The sequence below is a fragment of the Echeneis naucrates genome, unplaced genomic scaffold (assembly GCF_900963305.1).
Source record: "Echeneis naucrates unplaced genomic scaffold, fEcheNa1.1, whole genome shotgun sequence".
In the NCBI taxonomy this organism is placed as follows: Eukaryota; Metazoa; Chordata; class Actinopteri; order Carangiformes; family Echeneidae; genus Echeneis; species Echeneis naucrates.
In genome coordinates, this window is record NW_021780168.1 from 289,905 (window position 1) to 310,000 (window position 20,096).

At 40.5% G+C, this 20,096-nt stretch overlaps 1 protein-coding gene and 1 non-coding gene across 2 annotated transcripts; one reads left to right on the plus strand and one right to left on the minus strand.

The window, feature by feature from the left end:
* Nucleotides 1–1,127: 1,127 nt before the first annotated feature.
* LOC115038423 (U2 spliceosomal RNA) lies at nucleotides 1,128–1,318 on the minus strand. The gene has a single exon (XR_003840548.1). It is a non-coding gene; the product is annotated as a U2 spliceosomal RNA (small nuclear RNA).
* Nucleotides 1,319–9,804: 8,486 nt separating this feature from the next.
* On the plus strand, nucleotides 9,805–19,189 carry LOC115038396 (NLR family CARD domain-containing protein 3-like). The gene is made up of 7 exons (XM_029497233.1): nucleotides 9,805–9,853; nucleotides 9,985–11,788; nucleotides 11,888–12,061; nucleotides 12,422–12,595; nucleotides 17,776–17,949; nucleotides 18,027–18,073; nucleotides 18,443–19,189. Exons 1-7 carry the CDS (start codon nucleotides 9,817–9,819, stop codon nucleotides 18,970–18,972), a joined length of 2,940 nt encoding a protein of 979 aa, XP_029353093.1. The 5' UTR covers nucleotides 9,805–9,816; the 3' UTR covers nucleotides 18,973–19,189.
* The last annotated feature ends 907 nt before the right edge of the window (nucleotides 19,190–20,096 follow it).

Below are 20,096 nucleotides of genomic sequence, written 5' to 3' on the forward strand. Positions count from 1 at the left end.
GAAGTCTCAGTACTTTTTAACCAGCACATTCACTTTTATAGAAAGTTTATGGTCCTTGACTTATCAGATACAACAATAACACAAAGTTACAATGATCAGTCCAGTCAGACATTTCTGTGCGCCTTTCTGCGCATGCGCTCATACATTTGAAGCGAATTTGACATAGTGTGAAGTATGCATCTGTGTCATGTTGGAGATCAATGAAAGACAGGAAATGCCTTTGATCTCCAGTGACGTTACACAGTCTCGTTGTGGAGTTATTAGTTGTTGATGTTGTTCTGTAAAAATCTGCATCAGTGAAACATTCATTCATACACGAGGACATCACGTATATTGTTGGAATAGAAAATCTTATTTTTTCTGTGTGTCTCCTGACAAAGAGGCTCATGTGCTGGTTGAAGTGAATCAGCACAGCTTCTGTGAGGAACATCTGTTTGTTGCTGACAACATCTGGATTACAGATGACACATCAGACTGATATTCTCTGTGTCGTGGTGTTCAGAGATTTCAGCAGCTCACATCCAACACAGAGACTCGGAGCAGGCCCACCTGGTCTTAGACCCAGACCGGACCCAGACCTAAATCCAAACCCAGGAGACAGAGGTTGAGTGAGTCAGTGAGGAAGAAGCTGCTCGTTCTCCTTCAACAGTTTGATCTGAGGAAAAGTCACTTCCTCTTTTCAGGAATCAACTTCTACCATCTGTCCACTAGATGGAGATAACTGAGCATCAACTGAGAACTGAGTTCTTCATCATCTGGAAACAGAAAGCGTTGTTTTCTTCAGCTGGAGCTCTTTGTTCAAATCTACATTGAGATTCAGAGCCAAATGTTTTTCCTTTCCTGGATTTACTTCATCATTTCAGTGACTCTGTGGATTCAGCTGACAAATGCAAAATTTAAACGATGACGTGTTGAAACAAAACTTTATTGATTTAGTCTGGTCAGCAGAATATAACCTGATGAAATAAGCTGCAACATTAAACTGATGTTTCTACATGAATGCATCACTGATTCTAAAACCATAAACTGAACATGAACACTCTGTACACTCAGCGTTACACACATGAAGACAACATCATGTGTTTAAGGTGATGTTGAGCTGAACAGGACTTGTGTTGAACACACAGAGGGAGTGCACCGTTCCTGGAGATACTGCAATATCAGGTCGATGCGTGGAGTGGACGGAGCAAGCCCCTATTCCATCTCCCTGTTCCAAAAATCTATTTAATATATGGTCCCCGGGTAGGAGACGTATCAGATATTAAACTGATAAGAACAGATACTACACTTGATCTTAGCCAAAAGGCAGAGAAGCGATACCGCTCAGCTGTCGGAGGTAACGGAGTGTTTCTCCGCACCGACCCGCTCAGTGAGGGGTCAGAGTCGGCTTCAGTAACAACATCACTCCGAGAGAGAGACACAAACAGAAGACATGAAGAAACGAAGGAGGGATCAGAAAACAACCACAGACATGTTATTTTCACAAAGTTGCGTTGTAGAGCAAAGAAAACGTCTCTTCTTGGTCACATGTAAAACTTCATATCTATGTCAATTTACCAGCTGAATATTATTGTGAAAACATCAGTTTGTCCTCTCATGTGATTGGCCTCATGGTGTGTCCATCAAAATAACCCCCCTGTCTGCACGGATTCTCTGAAGATTCGGCTCTCCTCGACTGGACTCGGCTTTTTTCGACTGAAAGAGAGAATAATAAAATGAAAGAGTATATTTGTCATTAACAGTATAAAACCACAAATGACTGGCCACACACATATTTAAAATAGCATTCAAAGTCATTTTAACCAGCATTACTGCCATCATTTTATCTTAACATAAAATCCGTTATGTCCGTTTAATGCTAACATACAATGGAAAACGCCATAGACCGGCTAACGGGATTAGCATCAGTACCGCGATCATTTTAAAGCGTCAGTGAACTTATTTCATCTCAAACATGGCAGTAATACTTCGGGGAGAGCCGATACCAAAGTAACATGGGACAAATATAACACTCCTAATCGGATAAATGTAGACGCATTAAATGACGTCACACTTCCACGAACTTATTGCCGGAAAATTGTTTTTGAGATCGAAAAGTAAATTTGTCTGAGCTGTGAACCCTTAGATTTAAACATTGTGATGATCATTTCCTGTGTCATATCTGTAATGATATAATAGGTGATTTTGTTTTCTAACACATCCTGAAGTTTCAAATGAAGTTTTGCGGTTTCGGAGAAAGTCTGGCGTAAATGTTGGTCCCTGTCTGGACGAGAGTAATGCAGCCGCACTTAACAGCTTATCAAAACACAACAATTCTGTATTGTTATGACAGACAAAAGTCTCAAGAGAACAACACAGAGAGGGCTGGTTCCGAACACTAACCCTGGTTTATGTGCAGTCGTTGAAAATTTGTAATCATGTAAAAACAAGATGATTCACATTGACGCTTATACCTTTGACATTTTTGAAGCAAATAAAATAATTAAAGTGCATTTTATATTTGAAATTGTGAATTGTGAAAAACTGTAATTGTAAAAAAAAAAAAAAGAAGACAAAAATGTAAGCAATTCCAGTTCACAATTTGATTGTGTTACTTTCCGGGTGGAAAGACACACTTTAAGAACGGCGGCCCGAAAAGCATTCAACAGCATCACTGAGTCACAAGCAGCACAGTGAAAATTGTACACATTAATGGAGAAAGTGACATTCTGCATGTTTTTCTGATAATCAATGCTGTGTGTTAGAGTAGCAGAGGATGGTTTCGATCCGATGCTTGCAGTCTCCTCTGGATCTGTGGGTTATATATAATTAAAAGAAAAGAAAAATCTTCTTTAATACGTTTGTCCTTTTCTGTTTGATCCCCAACAGTGCTCATCAGTTTAATATATAGAAAACCTAAAGTAGGATTTGATTCCATAACAGCAGGACAAAGTGTGTTATTAATCTTCTGGATTCTACAGACTGAGTTCATGTTCTGATAGATTTATTTTACAGCTGTAGTAACAATAAATCTCCAGCAGGTGGAAGTATTGCTGCAGTGAGAGGCATAAAAAGCTCCAGTTCTACAGTCAGAAGATGTCCAGTCTGAAAGTGGATGAGTTCTGACTCATACCCAATCAAATATGTTGCTTCTTGGGTTTTTAACATGAATTAAAAGAACAAGTGTTGACAAAAAATGCTGTCTGTGACATTCACATTAGAATTCCAAACAATATGTAAACTCCATGTCTGAATAGAGGTGGATGAGTGAACGTGTGTTAAAATCAGAGAGAATTTACACTCATTCAACTCAAATCCAGGAACATCCCAAACATGACTATTAGTCCTGTCTGAGAGTTTCCTCCACTGACAGCAAACATACTGTATATCCATACTGATCACTGTGATCAGGTTTGAATCATCTCTGTGAGAATCCCACATGAAGCTGTCAGTCCTGCTGGATACACACACATCCCGCTGAACACATTTTACCTCACTATCATATGAAGAAATATCACAAACCAGATGAACTTCTCAATGTGATGATCAGAGAGCCTTTAGATTTCATCATCATATGATAGAAACATCCAAACAGCTCCATCTGCTGGTTCTGCCCTGTTTTATGAATGTGTCCCAAACTGCACACACACTGAATTACACAATAATGCTCTAACGGAGATGATCAGAATCACAAACAGCTGTTTGGTGTCTAATCTTCTAACAGTTCAGGAGCTGTAAAGTGGGAATGAATGATTTTCTGGATCTTTCCGTCCTACATGGTAAATAGATGAACAGTCCACCGCTGTGGTTTCTCTGATCCACTCGGATGGTATGAAGTGGACAGTCCGAGTATTTTAGGATGCTCTCAGCCTTCCTCTGTGTGGATCACTACGCAAACCAATTCCTATGTAAAAATCTCTGTTTTGTGAAGTCTCAGTACAAACGTAGAAAATAGGACGTTGACTTGTTGTAAAATGTCTCCTGTTAATTTCACGGTCACACGAGCAGACTTCCTCTCCTCTGAAGTGGAGAGAAATGAACAAATCTGTAGATACTGAGGAGACAGAACTTCACAACTGTGACAGAGAAGCTGGTGTTGTGTCTTTAAACTGGAAAAGTGAGATAACACCTGTTAAGTGATTCTTCGCACTTGTCTATGTCATAGAGGTCATGTAAACCAGAGAGTGTTGAAGGAACTGAGGTTCTACTAACTCCTCATTATTAACTAAAGCTGTGCTCCGTGTGAGGCTCCAACTCACGACCTTCAGATTATGAGACTGACGCGCTGCCTACTGCGCCAACGAGGCCTGAATGCCTGAAAGACCTCAGACCTGTCAGGAGCACCCCGCACAACACGGGCTGAACCAGCCACACACCGGGCAGGTCGGTACATGATGCACAGCACAGAAGTGCAAAGCTCTGGAATAAATCCTATTTTAGCCACTCTCCCTTTTTTCAGAGACATGTAAGGCTGTTTGAATCAACACATGATGATTAACACACATCCATGTTAAACATGACAATCTTTTCTCTTTTTGATTCCCCATTCTTTATTGACACATCTCTCTGCACAGTTACAATTACAGTTTCAATCAGACTGTATTAGCTGTTAATTGATTTGCTGGCTGTTTGCTGCACTGTTAAAAAGGAGGCTTGACTATTTTTTTACAAAGTGAAAACATAACCCCCCCCCCCCCCGAAAACATTTTGCATTTTGAAGTATTTCTTTCTCGAAGGGTGACCTGACTTTGAGATTAATGCTTTAAAATGCAGGCACTGGATGTTTAAAAGGAAACTTTTTTTTTTACAAATGAACAGCGAGCTTGTACTCGGGTGATTTGTGTTTGATAGATTAACATCTGACTGCATCCACATCTAACTTCCTCTACAGAGAGCAATGTAGAACACTGTTTATGATCTGCATCTTTGCTTTCTTCTGTTCACACAGTACCTTGGAATATGAAAGACCATATTTTATATGTTAATATATATATTATATATTAATGTTTAACATTCATTTTTACTGTGTGCTGCAAAAATTTACCAAATAATGGAAAAATAAAAAACTAATATCAATATAATTATTCTTAACAAGCAAGTGGAAAGTTTAGAATCATTATGATACAGTCTGACTGATAAAGCTCAATTAACTTCAATATATTCATTTCACCGCTTTGTACATTTTCATGTATTTTTTTTACAATGTGAAAACATAAAAAAAATGTTTGTATTTTGAAGTATTCCTTTCTTCATTTCTTTATCAAGAATTAGCTGACTTTGAGTTTAATGCTTTAGAATGGGGGCACTGAATGTTTAAAAGGCAAATTTTTTACAAATGAGCTACGAGCTTGTACTCGTGTGATTTGTGTTTGATAAATTTGCGTCTGACTGGATCCTCATCTAACTTCCTCTACTGAAGTCCCATTAAAAGGACACAGCAGTCTCTCTGCACAGTCTTCATGTCTCCCTTTGGAGCAGCCTGAAGTTTTGTGGAAGAGGTAAACCAACAAAAACAGCAGAGTACAGCTGTGGACTGAAACAGGCTGAATGATAAAGGTTGTGTATGTCAGCTGCTTCCTTGTTGCTAAAGTCACGTGTCCCCCGGCCCCTCCCCCCTGTGTTCTGTCCCAGTGGGCGTGTCCTCTCTCCTAATGAGGCACACCTGTCCTGCATTTCCCGCCAATTAGCCCACATAGATTCCCTCCTCGGACTTCTCTTCACTGCCGAAGTATCCTGTCTGTTCTTCTTGGTACCGCTGCTCTCGTTCATCGTTTTCCTTCGGGCTTTTTTTTTTTAATTTTTAATAAACATGTCTTCTGTTTTTCCATTCAGGTTCTCCGGTGTCTCTCAGTCAGCCTCTCTCTTGGTTCCCTGTTTGTTCAGTCTCGCCTTTTGTTTTCTCTCTCTGTTGTTACTTTGTTAGTTTTTCAAAAAGTCGAGCTCAGTCTGTGTTTCCTCTTTTTGTTGGACTTTTGTATCCCTACCGGACTATTTCTGTTGGACTCGGTTTTACCGGATCTGTTTCTCCATCGGGGTCCTATTTTAGTGACCCGTAACACCTCGCTGACTAACAGCAGCAGTACAACAACAAACCAAAAACAGGTTGGAGCGGTTTTAATGTTTCATACTTTGGACTCTGAAGTTATGAGGGTGTGACTTTTCCTCAGCTCAAACAGACACCAGGACTGATGAGGGAGAACAAGCAGCTTCTTCTCTTCACATGAAGCTGGAAAGTGTCAGGAAGTCTCCCTGAAGTGAGTTCAGCAGGTGAGAATCTGTAAATGTGTGAACAGGATCGCTGTGATCACATTGTGTTGTTTCACTGTTTGACTGGACAGGAGAACTTTTCTGGATGCTGATTGGCTGTTTACAGATGTGTAAAAATAATATTAATACTTTCTCTTGGAGTTGAAGGACAATGATTTGAGGATCAGTTGTATTAACAGAATCAACAGAGCACTGATCTTCAGTGTGAGTTGACTTTTTAATAACAGAACTGGTCTGACAGCTCAGATAATGACTGAGGCGTTGTCTTTGTCCATAAAAGATCATCAATAATAATAACTGACAACTGTGTGTGTGTGTCCCGCCTCTTTTTGTTTAAGGAATTCAGGAGTTTTAACTGGTTGAGTAACTGAACACCAAATAAAATACATGTGTGCTTGAGTAATTATATGAACAATGATGGAAGTTAATTCATATATTTAGTTTAAATACTGCGCTTAAATGCTTAAATGCTGTGCTTGTGATATTTGAGTGTTTCTGTTTATTGGTACTGTAGTCTTCATTTCAGAAGGAAATATTGGCCTCTTCTACTGCACCACATTTAATTGACAACTTCAGTCAAAATGTATTTTAATGTAAACATTTTGGCACTCTTTCAAGAAAGACACGATAAGACCTGTCACTTATAAGTTTGTAAATGTGATGACTTAAAACACAAGCTAATGCAATTTAAATTTTTTGCGTCTTCAGGGACAGGCAGTAATATGAAGGCGACCCATGATTATTATTACCAACCTTATCTGTTAATGTTTTACCTGCAATTAATAGAGAACAGTTATTCTTATTCTAATATAATGTAAGATTCACTGAGTGAAGGAAAGAACTTAAATCATCAGACTGAAACCAGATTTTGTTTTTTTTTTTTAAATAGTCACAACAAATCAATCTGAAGTGAAACAAATTTTTATAAACTTTTGCGATGAAGGTTAAGTAGATTTCATTGAGCTGGTGTGCCGTGTTTGTGCTGAGCAATGACAGAACATGTATGAACTGGTGTAAAACCTTGGATGAACGTGGCTGAAAGATTTAAATCCTGACTGTTAATGGTAGCTGGAGTATTTCCAGATACAGTGAAGCCATTGAAGGCTTAAACCGGTTCTCTCTTTTTTTTTTTTTTAATTTATAATTAATTTTAATTTTTTTAAATTTTTCTTTAATCTTCACCTGTAGTTTGATCAGTAATGTGACATGAATTAAATCACAGCTCCCTCAACCCATCCTACAGTCAGATACCACCATCTAGTGGACAGAGAGAAGAAGCACCAAGTTTCTCTGAAACTTACAGATTACTGACATATCTGACTGATTTCTATGTGAAGTTATGGAGGCACGCAATTTAAATAATTTGTCCAACAAACAAAGGAATGTTTTGGGTGTGTGCGCGCGTGTGTGGGTGGTTAAAGGCTGAAGTTAATGACATATTAGTGGCAGTGACGATGATGTATGTGTCCTGTGATGAAGCTTTGTTGTGTTTGTGTGAAGGTGGAGGCTCAGCTATGAATCAGTGTGAGGACAGAGAGGAGGGAGCCCCTCCCTCTAAAACCACTCTGTGTGGGGAACATGAGAGTCAGACCAAAGCTCAGAGGTGAGATGAGGATCTCTAACTGTCCATCTGTCAGAGCTCAGCACTCAGATCACTGCTCCATCATTGTTCACTCTCACTGTCACATTTTTTACTGCTGAACTTTTTCTGCTGTTTTTGTCCTTGTTTCAATCGGGAGCTCAACCAGCATGTGGAGATTCATTTGTTCATCTGGAGCCAATCCAAGCTGGCACTGGGTGAGGGTGGGGTACACCCTGGACTGGTCGCCAGTCCATTTCAGATCCAGCATGCAGAGATTCACAACCATGTGCACTCAGGCATACAATTCAGAGTCACCAATAAGCTTAAACATGCATGTCTTTGGAGGAAATCCACGCAGGCGTGAGGAGAATCTGCCCTAACCCTAACCCTAATTCCTCACAGAAAGGACCCAGGCCAGGAACTGAACCTGCAATGTTCTTATTATGGGGAAACTGCACCAACTACTATGCTGTTAATAATAATCATTGATAATGATAAATCTTTATTTGACTTTAAATTAAAATGGTGAAATACTTAATGGGAGTCAAATGAAAAAACAAGAGTCAAAGTGTAAATTTTATTAAAATGGAAAAAAGAAATCTCACAAATTTTTCTTGGGGGTTTATCAATTAAAGCTGGACTTGACAAGTTCAATTTAAACTGATCAGTTTCTTGGCAGTTGGGTATTTTAATGTAAACTCTGTTTCTTCTAGCAGCCGGAAGTCAAGAGCAGATTCTCCTGAACTGAGCTGTGTGTCCATGAAGAGTGATGGGTCTATGAATCAACCTATTGTTTTTCAAGGAGGACAACAGTCTGCTGTATCTAGCTGTGTGTCCATGAAGAGTGACCGGGCTATAGATGACTTTATAAAAGAAAAAAGGTAAAAGTGGATCATTTGTTGTTGTCTGACTCATTAAAGGTATCAAAGCTTGTCTATCAGTTTCTCTGGTGTTCATAGAAAACTCCTGGAACAAACTGTGTGTTTGTGTCTTTTCTCCTCAGAGTTCAGTCTGACAAACATCATCACACAGACCTGGACTCCATATTTATGGTGTGTAAATGTTCATCCAGTGACTACAACAGACACAAACAAAGACTTTAGTTTGAAGCTGCACTCTTTAGACCAGTAGAGCTTTACTCTGTGACAGACGGGAGTTGAGGTTTGAACAGATTGAACAGGTTTGGGGTGGGAGAGAGTGGGAGAGGACTGGGAGTTGTAGTTCACCACAGAGCAATAATCCATCAGCCTCAACAGATATGTTCTGTATGAATATGGTCTGTTGGAGACTTTTACAAAACATTTCTGCTCCTTCTTGTTCATCTACAGTGAATCTTAAAGAAAGGTTTATTTAGTTGTTTTCCAGATCATTTCAGCTGTGACTTAATAACAAAGACCAAAGTTAATCAGATTCAGTCCTGGACCTCCATGGACTCTGTCTCGACAGGGTTTAAAGATGGAATAATTCATCAGTGAACTAGTTCAGGTGGTCTGATCCATCTTCAGCCACAGTCACAGTTAATACCCTGAATTTTCACTTTCTAAGTTGATGTGTTGAAGGGCTGTATCAGTTTGGTCTTCATGTGATGATCAGGATCTCTGTGTTGTCAGAATCTAAAGTCAAACTTAGTAAGTTACACCAGTGAAGTTAGTTTAGTGAAGTCAGCAGGTCTGAATCTTTCTGTGTAGCTCTGGAAAGAGACGTGGCAGCAGATGATACAGCAGCAGCTAAAGTTGAACTCTGCTGACTGATGATCTGATGCTTTGATCCATCAGTTTATACTGAGAGTGAACTTTACACAGGATGTTATTGTGTTCCAGCTACTGGAGGAGAACATCGTCTGTTTTGTGACGAACGAGCTGAAGAAAATCAAAAGGAGTCTGAGTCCAGATTACCCACAATTCATCAAAAATGAGGATGAGGTGGATGAAGAGCAGAGGAGGAGCAGAGAGGCATTTCTGAAGATCACAGTGAACTTCCTGAGGAGGATGAAGCAGGAGGAGCTGGCTGACTGTCTGCAGAGCAGTAAGAGGATTTAACATGATGATCAATTAGACATTTACTAAAGTCTGAGGAGACAGAGGGATATGATATTCTTATTCCTTAGAAGTAAAAATCAACCTTGTAGTTTAATTTTTTTTTGTGTGTGTATTCAGAAAATCATGCTCCAGTTTGCCGACATAAACTGAAATCTGAGCTGAAGAAGAGGTTCCAGTGTGTGTTTGAGGGGATCTCTAAAGCAGGAAACCCAACCCTTCTGAATCAGATCTACACAGAGCTCTACATCACAGAGGGAGGGACTGGAGAGGTCAATGAGGAACATGAGGTCAGACAGATTGAAACAGCATCCAGGAAACAGGACAGAGCAGAAACAAGCATCAGACAAGAAGACATCTTTAAACCCCCACCTGGAAGAGACCAACCAATCAGAACAGTGATGACAAAGGGAGTGGCTGGCATTGGGAAAACCGTCTTAACACAGAAGTTCACTCTGGACTGGGCTGAAGACAAAGCCAACCAGGACATAGAGTTCACATTCCCCTTCACCTTCAGAGAGCTGAATGTGCTGAAAGAGAAGAAGTTCAGCTTGGTGGAACTTGTTCATCTCTTCTTCACTGAAACCAAAGAAGCAGGAATGTGCAGCTTTGATCACTTCCAGGTTGTGTTCATCTTTGACGGTCTGGATGAGTGTCGACTTCCTCTGGACTTCCACAACACTGAGGTCCTGACTGATCCTACAGAGTCCACCTCAGTGGACGTGCTGCTGACAAACCTCATCAGGGGGAAACTGCTTCCCTCTGCTCGCCTCTGGATAACCACACGACCTGCAGCAGCCAATCAGATCCCTCCTCAGTGTGTTGACATGGTGACAGAGGTCAGAGGGTTCAATGACCCCCAGAAGAAGGAGTTCTTCAGGAAGAGATTCAGACATGAGGAGCAGGCCAGCAGGATCATCTCCCACATCAAGACCTCACGAAGCCTCCACATCATGTGCCACATCCCAGTCTTCTGCTGGATCACTGCTACAGTTCTGGAGGAGGTGTTGAAGACCAGAGAGGGAGGAGAGCTGCCCAAGACCCTGACTGAGATGTACATCCACTTCCTGGTGGTTCAGTCCAAAGTGAAGAAGGTCAAGTACGATGGAGGAGCTGAGTCAGATCCACACTGGAGTCCAGAGACCAGGAAGATGATTGAGTCTCTGGGAAAAGTGGCTTTTGAGCAGCTGCAGAAAGGAAACCTGATCTTCTATGAATCAGACCTGACAGAGTGTGGCATCGATATCAGAGCAGCATCAGTTTACTCAGGAGTGTTGACACAGATCTTCAAAGAGGAGACAGGGCTGTACCAGGACAAGGTCTTCTGCTTCGTCCATCTGAGTGTTCAGGAGTTTCTGGCTGCTCTTCATGTCCATCTGACCTTCATCAACTCTGGAGTCAGTCTGATGGCAGAAGAACAAACAACCTCCCTGTGGTCAAAACTGTTTGGGAACAAACCTGAACCTTTAATTCTCTACCAGAGTGCTGTGGATGAGGCCTTACAGAGTCCACATGGACACCTGGACTTGTTCCTCCGGTTCCTTCTGGGTCTTTCACTGCAGACCAACCAAACTCTCCTACGAGGCCTGGTGACACAGACAGGAAGTAGCTCAGAGACCAATCAGGAAACAGTCCAGTACATCAAGACAAAGATCAGTGAGAATGTGTCTCCAGAGAAAAGTATCAACCTGTTTCACTGTCTGAATGAACTGAATGATGGTTCTCTGGTGGAGGAGATCCAACAGTCCCTGAGATCAGGACGTCTCTCCACAGATAAACTGTCTCCTGCTCAATGGTCAGCTCTGGTCTTCATCTTACTGTCATCAGAAAAAGATCTGGACGTGTTTGACCTGAAGAAATACTCTGCTTCAGAGGAGGCTCTTCTGAGGCTGCTGCCAGTGATCAAAGCCTCCAACAAAGCTCTGTATGTGCAAATAAATCCAACCAGATCAAATGAATCTTTTTTGGTTGAGACTCAAAAACATTTTGAATCACTTATCTTATTTTGCTGATTCCTCCTCAGACTGAGTGGCTGTAACCTCTCAGACAGAAGCTGTGAAGCTCTGTCCTCAGTCCTCAGCTCCCAGTCCTCTAGTCTGAGAGATCTGGACCTGAGTAACAACAACCTGCAGGATTCAGGAGTGAAGGTGCTGTCTGCTCAACTTCACAGTCCCTATTGTGAACTGAACAGACTCAGGTTTGTGTGTAACTGTTTTCTATTAATTACTAATATGTTTCTTAAATATCGAGTGTGTAAATCGATTTTTCTGTGATTCCTCTTCAGACTGAGCCTCTGTAACCTCTCAGACAGAAGCTGTAAAGCTCTGTCCTCAGTCCTCAGCTCCCAGTCCTCTAGTCTGAGAGATCTGGACCTGAGTAACAACAACCTGCAGGATTCAGGAGTGAAGCTGCTGTCTGCTCAACTTCACAGTCCCTATTGTGAACTGAACGGACTCAGGTTTGTGTGTAACTGTTTTATATTAACTAAAATGTTATCTTCCTTAAATATTTTGTTTAAAATATTTATTTATTTATCCGTCTCTCCCTCCCTCCTCAGATTAAGTGGCTGTAACCTCTCAGACAGAAGCTGTGAAGCTCTGTCCTCAGTCCTCAGCTCCCAGTCCTCTAGTCTGAGAGTTCTGGACCTGAGTAACAACAACCTGCAGGATTCAGGAGTGAAGCTGCTGTCTGCTGGAATGAAGAGTCCACACTGTGAGCTGGAAGCTCTCAGGTCAGAATTCATGTTTGTGTCAAGACTTTTTATACATTTGTAATGATTTTTCATTAAATCAGTTAAAATGAACGGAAGAGCTTTGTAGATTTGGGAGATTGTTATCAGTATAAAAAGCTTCATGCTCCATAATGGATCAGTGATTTGATTCACCACCTGAAGAACACACCCGATGAAACTAATCAAACACACACATGCTGATGCTCAGCCAACAGGTGCATGCTGGCGTGAATTCCATGTTCACTGAGGATCATTTACTTTTAGGGAGGTGGACACAACCTTTCTTCTGCTTTTGGCATCTGTCACAGTTGTGATGATGGAGTTCTCATTCAGGAAAATATTTAAGGGGCTCAAAGACACCAGAGGTTGAGTGGACTGCTGATATGATGCTCTGTGGATGAATGAACCTATTGGGTGAACATAGAGCAGAATCAATGTGTAGCACTGTACATCTAGTACAAGAGTCTAGAGTAGTTAATATATATATATATATATATATGTATGTGTATATATATATATATATATATATATACACGAACACACACACACACACACACACACACACACACACACACACACACACACACAGTTGTGTTCAAAATAATAGCAGTCTTTTTAATAAAATTGAGTAAAGCCCAAAATCCTTATAATGGTTTTTATTTCCATGCATTGGGGACACTGCACATTATATTCTAAATCAAAACATGAAGAAAAAAGCAGAAATTCTTTACTCACTTTACAGAAAATGAAGAAAAAATGAACATTGGGCTGTTCAAAAAAATAGCAGTGTCTGCATTTTACTTTACAAACTCAAATATGTACTGTATAAACTGAAAAATATCCAGGATTCAGCATTCCTATGAATCACTAAACTAATATTTAGTTGTATAGCCACTGTTTCTGAGAACCGCTTCACATCTGTGTTGCATGGAGTCGACCAACTTCTGGCATATGTGAACAGGTATTCCAGCCCAGGATGATTTGACAACGTTCCATAATTCCTCTGCATTTCTTGGTTTTGCCTCAGAAACAGCATTTTTAATGTCACCCCACAAGTTTTCTATCGGATTAAGGTCCGGGGATTGGGATGGCCACTCCATGACTTTAATTTTGTTGGTCTGGAACCAAGAAGCTGCTCGCTTACTGGTGTGTTTGGGGTCGTTGTCTTGTTGAAACACCCATTTCAAGGGCATTTCCTCTTCAGCATAAGGCAACATGACCTCTTCAAGTATTTTGATGTATCCAAACTAATCCATGATCCCTGGTATGCGATAAATAGGTCCGACACCATAGTAAGAGAAACATCCCCATATCATGATGCTTGCACCACCATGCTTCACTGTCTTCAGAGTGTACTGTGGCTTGAATTCAGTGTTTGGGGGTCGTCTGACAAACTGTCTGCGGCCCTGAGACCCAAAGAGAACAATCTTACTCTCATCCGTCCACAAAATGTTTCTCCATTTCTCTTTTGGCCAGCCAATGTGTTCTTTGGCAAATTGTATCCTCTTCAGCACGTCTTTTTTTTAAACAGTGGGACTTTGCGGGGGCTTCTTGCTGATAGATTAGCTTCACACAGGCGTCTTCTAATTGTCACAGTACTCACAGGTAACTTCAGACTGTCTTTGATCATCCTGGAGCTGATCATTGGCTGAGTTTTCACCATTCTGGCTATTCTTCGATCCATTCGAATGGTAGTCTTCCGTTTTCTTCCACGTCTCTCTGGTTTTGCTTTCCATTTTAAAGCATTGGAGATCATTTTAGCCGAGCAGCCCATCATTTTCTGCACTTCTTTATACGTTTTCCCTTCATTAATCAACATTTTAATCAAAGTACGTTTTTCTTCTGAACAATGTCTGGAACAACCCATTTTTCTCAGGTTTTCAGAGAGAAATGCATGAGCAACATGTGCTGGCTTCATCCTTAAATAAGGGCCACCTGATTGACACCTGTTTTTTCACAGATTGAATGACTTCACTAATTGAACTCCACACTGCTATTTTTTTGAACACGCAACTTCAATTCATTATTCAATTACACAGACTGAGGAGCATACATATCATGAATGTGGGCTCTGTTGGTTTTCTATGACCCTACTACAGCAACTGGTAAATTATTTGTCATGCAGTAATATAATTTCTACTAAAAACAGGTTATTCATGTTGGACTGCTATTATTTTGAACACAAATGTACTAATATACTAGGACAAAGTAATAACAGACCAAAGACAATTCTTTAATAAATAGTTTTAATTGCTGGCTTGTTTCTATAGAACAATAGTCAAAATAAATAAATAAATAAATAAAAAATAAAATAACATTTCTACCAAATACGCAATACGCAAAAAAAGAGTAATTGTGTGTAATTTTCCTTTAAAATCATTCAAAATAAACCAAAATCTTAGAAATATATTAATTCCTTTCTGTTTATCTCAATTGGTTTTGCTCTAACCAATTTGAGTTCCAGATGTAGCAAGGCAGGACACAGGTGGTTGAAGTAATAGGAAGTGACATCACACACAAGGAAGAGGAACAGTGTTTACAAATAAAAGACACTTGAGCTGAAAAAGAGAGGAGGAAGTTCAAACAGAGGGAACAAAGGATGCTGAGGCAAACAGAAACAGTGTGAGAAGTGAGACAAGGAAAGAAAGGAAAAAGAAACCAGAACTGAGAGAGAAAAAAAAAACCACAATAATAATCACAGTGAACTGGAAGTGGCACAGCAAAGAACATGGTTAAGGAGAAAAGGATTGGGCTCCGTGGAATAGACAGTCTCAGACTGGGTTGACTGCTGCTCCCCCTCAGATTAAGTCCGTACCACCACCACCTATCTCAAAACTCTCCCATTCTTTTGTTGCATGCTCTTAAATTTGTTATAAATTTGATCTTGAGTTAAATTGTTTGAAATATATTTGGTTGGAATTCTCAGAAAATTGATGTTGTAATTGTTCATTATTTAACTTAAAGGAAACGTTAACCCGTGAACCGATTTTGGTTTCTGTGTTGCATACATTTTGTAGGGAGGCGAAAGCTGGGTCTCTTTTTTTTTTTTTTTTTTTTTTTACCTCTCAAACGTATATAAAGCTGTATAAAAATAACATTCGAAATAAATTATTTTTGACAGTATGACTTCTGTCTGGTGCCCAAAGTTCTTATTTTGTGTTTGGAGAGGTGTCCTCCACTACACAGAGATAATTTTATACTTAAGTTTCTTTTACTGGTTATTTAGTTTGTGGCCTCTTCTCTTCCTGAAGTTATAGTTATAAGTTTCAGTGTCCCATTATCCCCAAGCAGAAAGAGTGCATATCACCACCTATCATAGCGAAGGCAACATAATTTCAACAAATAAATCGATTTCACTTCCGTGCATGTATACAGGAACAAGGACAGAAGTCTGATTAGATGGCTTTATGGGGCTGTAACTATAGCTTGACTTAACTGTGCAAATCCTTATTATCCTTTTTTTTTTCCTCTAATTCCCCTCTTTCCTTCTCACTCGTTTACGACTCTCCGTATGCATTCTCTTTCGGTCTCCACCCACAAGCTTGAATTTCCCTCTTTTGCTCCAGCAGCAGTGTTGTAGTTACCTGATTGGCTATTTACTGCTGCACCACTGAAAGGAGCAGTACACACACCAGTGTGCCCTCAAGGATTTTTTTCAGCAGTGGGGGCAGGCTCTCCAAGGGGGCCGAGCGGACAGAGAGGGCCATGGTCAGTGCAGATTTTACTTGTACAGCCTAGTTATTGGCTGGCCAGTTGAAAATGGCTTTTTACCTTACAACCACTACAACCTATACATCTCAGCCATATACAATGCCAGATGAAGGCTGAATATAAAAAGTAAAAAATAAATAAATAAATAAATAATAATCTCTTTAACAGCTTGATTGGTTAGGTTTGGGTTAGCACCATCACTGCTCTCCTACTCCTTCACTCGACTCTCCCTCTGCTGTGCTCTGCTCTCCTTCACTTTGTTCCTCTATTCCTCCCTGTCAAATGTTAATTGTCTAATATGATTACATAAAAAATTTGAGTGAAGTTAGATAATTTACACTCACGTCATGTACAAGTGTGAACATTTAACCTAAAATTAAAAGGCTAATGATACCTGAATAGCGCCATCTTCATCATTTGTCTTTCTCAGAGAAATATTCGAACAAGGTCATCTGAAAATGCAGTCAATACAGCATGCCGTGTAGATATTAGTTTACCCACATCAGCATCACTTAGTTGGCACTGGGCCCACTCACTCATCTTCATTATCCATATCTGGAGCCAATCCCAGCACATATCGGGCGAGGGGTACACCCTGGACAGGTTGCCAGTCCATCGCCGGGCCAACACACAAGGACAAACGGAGACAAACAATGGTCGATTTAACATGACCAGTTAAACTATACATGCATGTCTTTGGACCGTGGGAGGAAACCCACACAGACACAGGGAGAACATGCAAACACATGCAAACACAGAAAGGACCCAGGCCAGGAACCAAACCCGCGACCTTCTTATTGTGGGGCGACAGTGCTAACCATTACGCCGCCGTGTTGGGCACCGGGCCCAATGAACTTAAACTCTCGGCATGATACATAACATTAGCTGTTCATCAATACATTGAAATGTCTATTTAACTCGTAAAAGCTATGATGAGTTATCTTAAGATAATATTCATAACTTTTTCTCTCCGGTAAGTCGCTGCCCTATTTTCCAGGACAACACTCCTTTTGACTCTCTGACCTCATGCCTGACCTGACATCACTTTCAAAGCCGTGCTGCCACGAGTAATTAAAGTCGTATCAACGCTGCTTCACACTAGGAGGTCGAAGCAGAAAGCATGGCAGCTTATTTAATTCATGTAAATCATGAGTGCTCGTTGTTCCTGCTGCAGTGTCTAAAGACCTGATTCTATATTGATCACTTCTCCATTTATTTGTTATTTTTGGTGAATTGTAACTGCACGAATGAAACTGGTTATATTTTCTACTCAGCTGTCTGCACAGTCATCAGAATGTCTGTTAGTAGAAAAGTAAAGTGTTGTTTTGGACATAAGGGTGCAGTGAAGCAAATGACATAATGGTGTTCTGCCAGTGTTCTGCCAGTCTTTTGTAATTTTTATTCAATAGTTCTTTTATCTGACATTGTCATACTCATTAGATGTTTTTGGTGTGTATGTGTGTGTTCAGTCTCTCAGGATGTCTGGTCTCAGAGGAAGGCTGTTCTTCTCTGGCCTCAGCTCTCAGCTCCAACCCATCCCATCTGAGAGAACTGGACCTGAGCTACAATCATCCAGGAGACTCAGGAGTGAAGCTTCTGTCTGCTGGACTGGAGGATCCAGACTGGAGACTGGACACTCTCAGGTCTGGACAGCTCTGAGGAACTCTGCTTCATGTTTGATGGTGGATCAAGTTGATCCTGACTCTGTTTCTTCCTCCAGGGTGGACCATGGTGGACCACAGAGACTGAGACCTGGTCCGAGGAAGTGTGAGTGTGTTTTCACTTTGATTCATGAAAACTCAGCTGCTCATGTTACACTAGATTTTTACATTTCTGACTGAAGTACAAAGATGAGTTTCATTCAGGATCAACACTTCATGTGTTTATTGATGTGGATCTCCATCAGCCGTCATCTTTGACTCCACAGCAGAAAAAAAGCAGAACATTGCTGACATCTTGACTCTCATGTTCAGTAACTGTTGATGTTGTAACTGGATTGTTGGCTTTTATTTTAAATGTAGTCAAACATTATTCACAGGTGATAAAATGTAAGTTTGAATGATTCACTTTCAGTAAAGTTGTTGATAAATGAACAGATGATAAACTGCAGCTGTTGTTTCTTGTTCTCTCCATCAGATGTCTGTGAACTGGAACTGGACACAAACACAATCCACAGAAACCTCAAACTGTCTGACAACAACAGGAAGGTGACACGTGTAGCAGAGTATCAGTCATATCCTGATCATCCAGACAGATTTGATAACTTTCATCAGCTGCTGTGTAGAAATGGTCTGACTGGTCGCTGTTACTGGGAGGTCGAGTGGAGAGGACTGGTTTATAGCTCAGTGAGCTACAGAGGAATCAAGAGGAAAGGAGGCAGTGCTGATTGTTTGTTTGGACATAATGATCAATCCTGGAGTCTTCTCTGCTCTGATGATGGTTATGCTGTCTGTCACAAAAGCAGAGAAACATTCCTCTCCTCCTCCTCTGTCTCTCACAGAGTAGCAGTGTATGTGGACTGTCCTGCTGGCTCTCTGTCCTTCTACAGAGTCTCCTCTGACTCACTGATCCACCTCCACACCTTCAACACCACATTCACTGAACCTCTCTATGCTGGGTTCAGATTCTGGCCTGGTTCTTCAGTGTCTCTGAGAAAGTTGTGTTGAAGGAGACTTGAAACTTGAAACTGAGACACTTCACTTTTGGCTTCCCTTCTCAGCTCTGGAGACCAGACTCTGAAGAGGTGGTTTGTTCTTTGCTGTTAAATGTGTTTTTATAATGTAAAGAGATGTGAGCATGTTTCTTTTTCTCACAGTTAAGATTTTCACCATTAAGTTTTAGACACAACAAATTATTTCAAGAAGTTTTGTTTTCCATACTTACAAAAATATAATACTCATTACATTGCTATATTTTTTTTATCAATTGATTTCAAACTCAGGAAAAATGAAGCTGTGACACTTGGTGTTCAGACAGACTGCAGTGTTCCACCACTCCAAATCAGATTTCTTAGCTTGTCATTCACTTTTCCTTGTGATGTTTCCAAATGATTCTGGTACCTGTTCATCTGAAGAAATGAAAAAATGGGAATGCAAATGTTATGTTTACAAATGATATAAAAAAAAATGCAGCTATTGCCTTCTGGTTGCATCTGTGATAGATTGGTCATGAGTTCTTGTTTTTTTTTTTTTTTTTTTTTTTTTTTCCCCAAACTATTTTAAAACAGGAAAATTGCATGGTTTTCAGTCATGGCAATATTTGATTCAATTCTGTCATCTCATGGCTCTTGCCATGTATATAAAAAAAAAATAAATAAAAATAAGACAGAACCCCCAATGAGTAAGCACTTGATAATGTCTGAAGGGAAAATTCCCTTTGTCACTGACTCACAGCTGAGTAGTTTCTTTCAGCTTCATGTACAGTTCTGTTGCAGACTCCCAGTTCTCTGGCTTCTGTAGTTGTTTGTGCTCCATAACAAAGTCAAAGTCCTCCTGCATGTTTGAGTCCCCACATGGAGCTATTGACAGGCTCACCTCTGGAACAGCATCCAAATCAGCTGGTTCAATCTCAAATCCAGTCTGTGGAGCCAAATCTGTGTTAGATACAATAAATAGCATTTATATACATTAAATGGATTGATGGATTGAATCTGCTAGTGTAGCTTGTAGCTTGTAGCTTGTACTGCCTCCACCTCCTGCACCCTCTATACTTTCATGCCCCCTACCCGAACCAGGGTCTGTATCCCCACCCCACTTTCACTGGTGCAATCGGTGAGAGGTTAGACAGTGGT

Excerpts from the sequence above, each read along its gene's own strand:
- LOC115038396 (XM_029497233.1), top strand. The coding sequence starts at position 9,817 with ATGAAGCAGGAGGAGCTGGCTGACTGTCTGCAGAGCA. Across the intron at positions 11,789-11,887 it reads AAAGCCTCCAACAAAGCTCT|ACTGAGTGGCTGTAACCTCT; the intron begins GTATGTGCAAAT and ends ATTCCTCCTCAG. Across the intron at positions 18,074-18,442 it reads GAGACCTGGTCCGAGGAAGT|ATGTCTGTGAACTGGAACTG; the intron begins GTGAGTGTGTTT and ends TCTCTCCATCAG.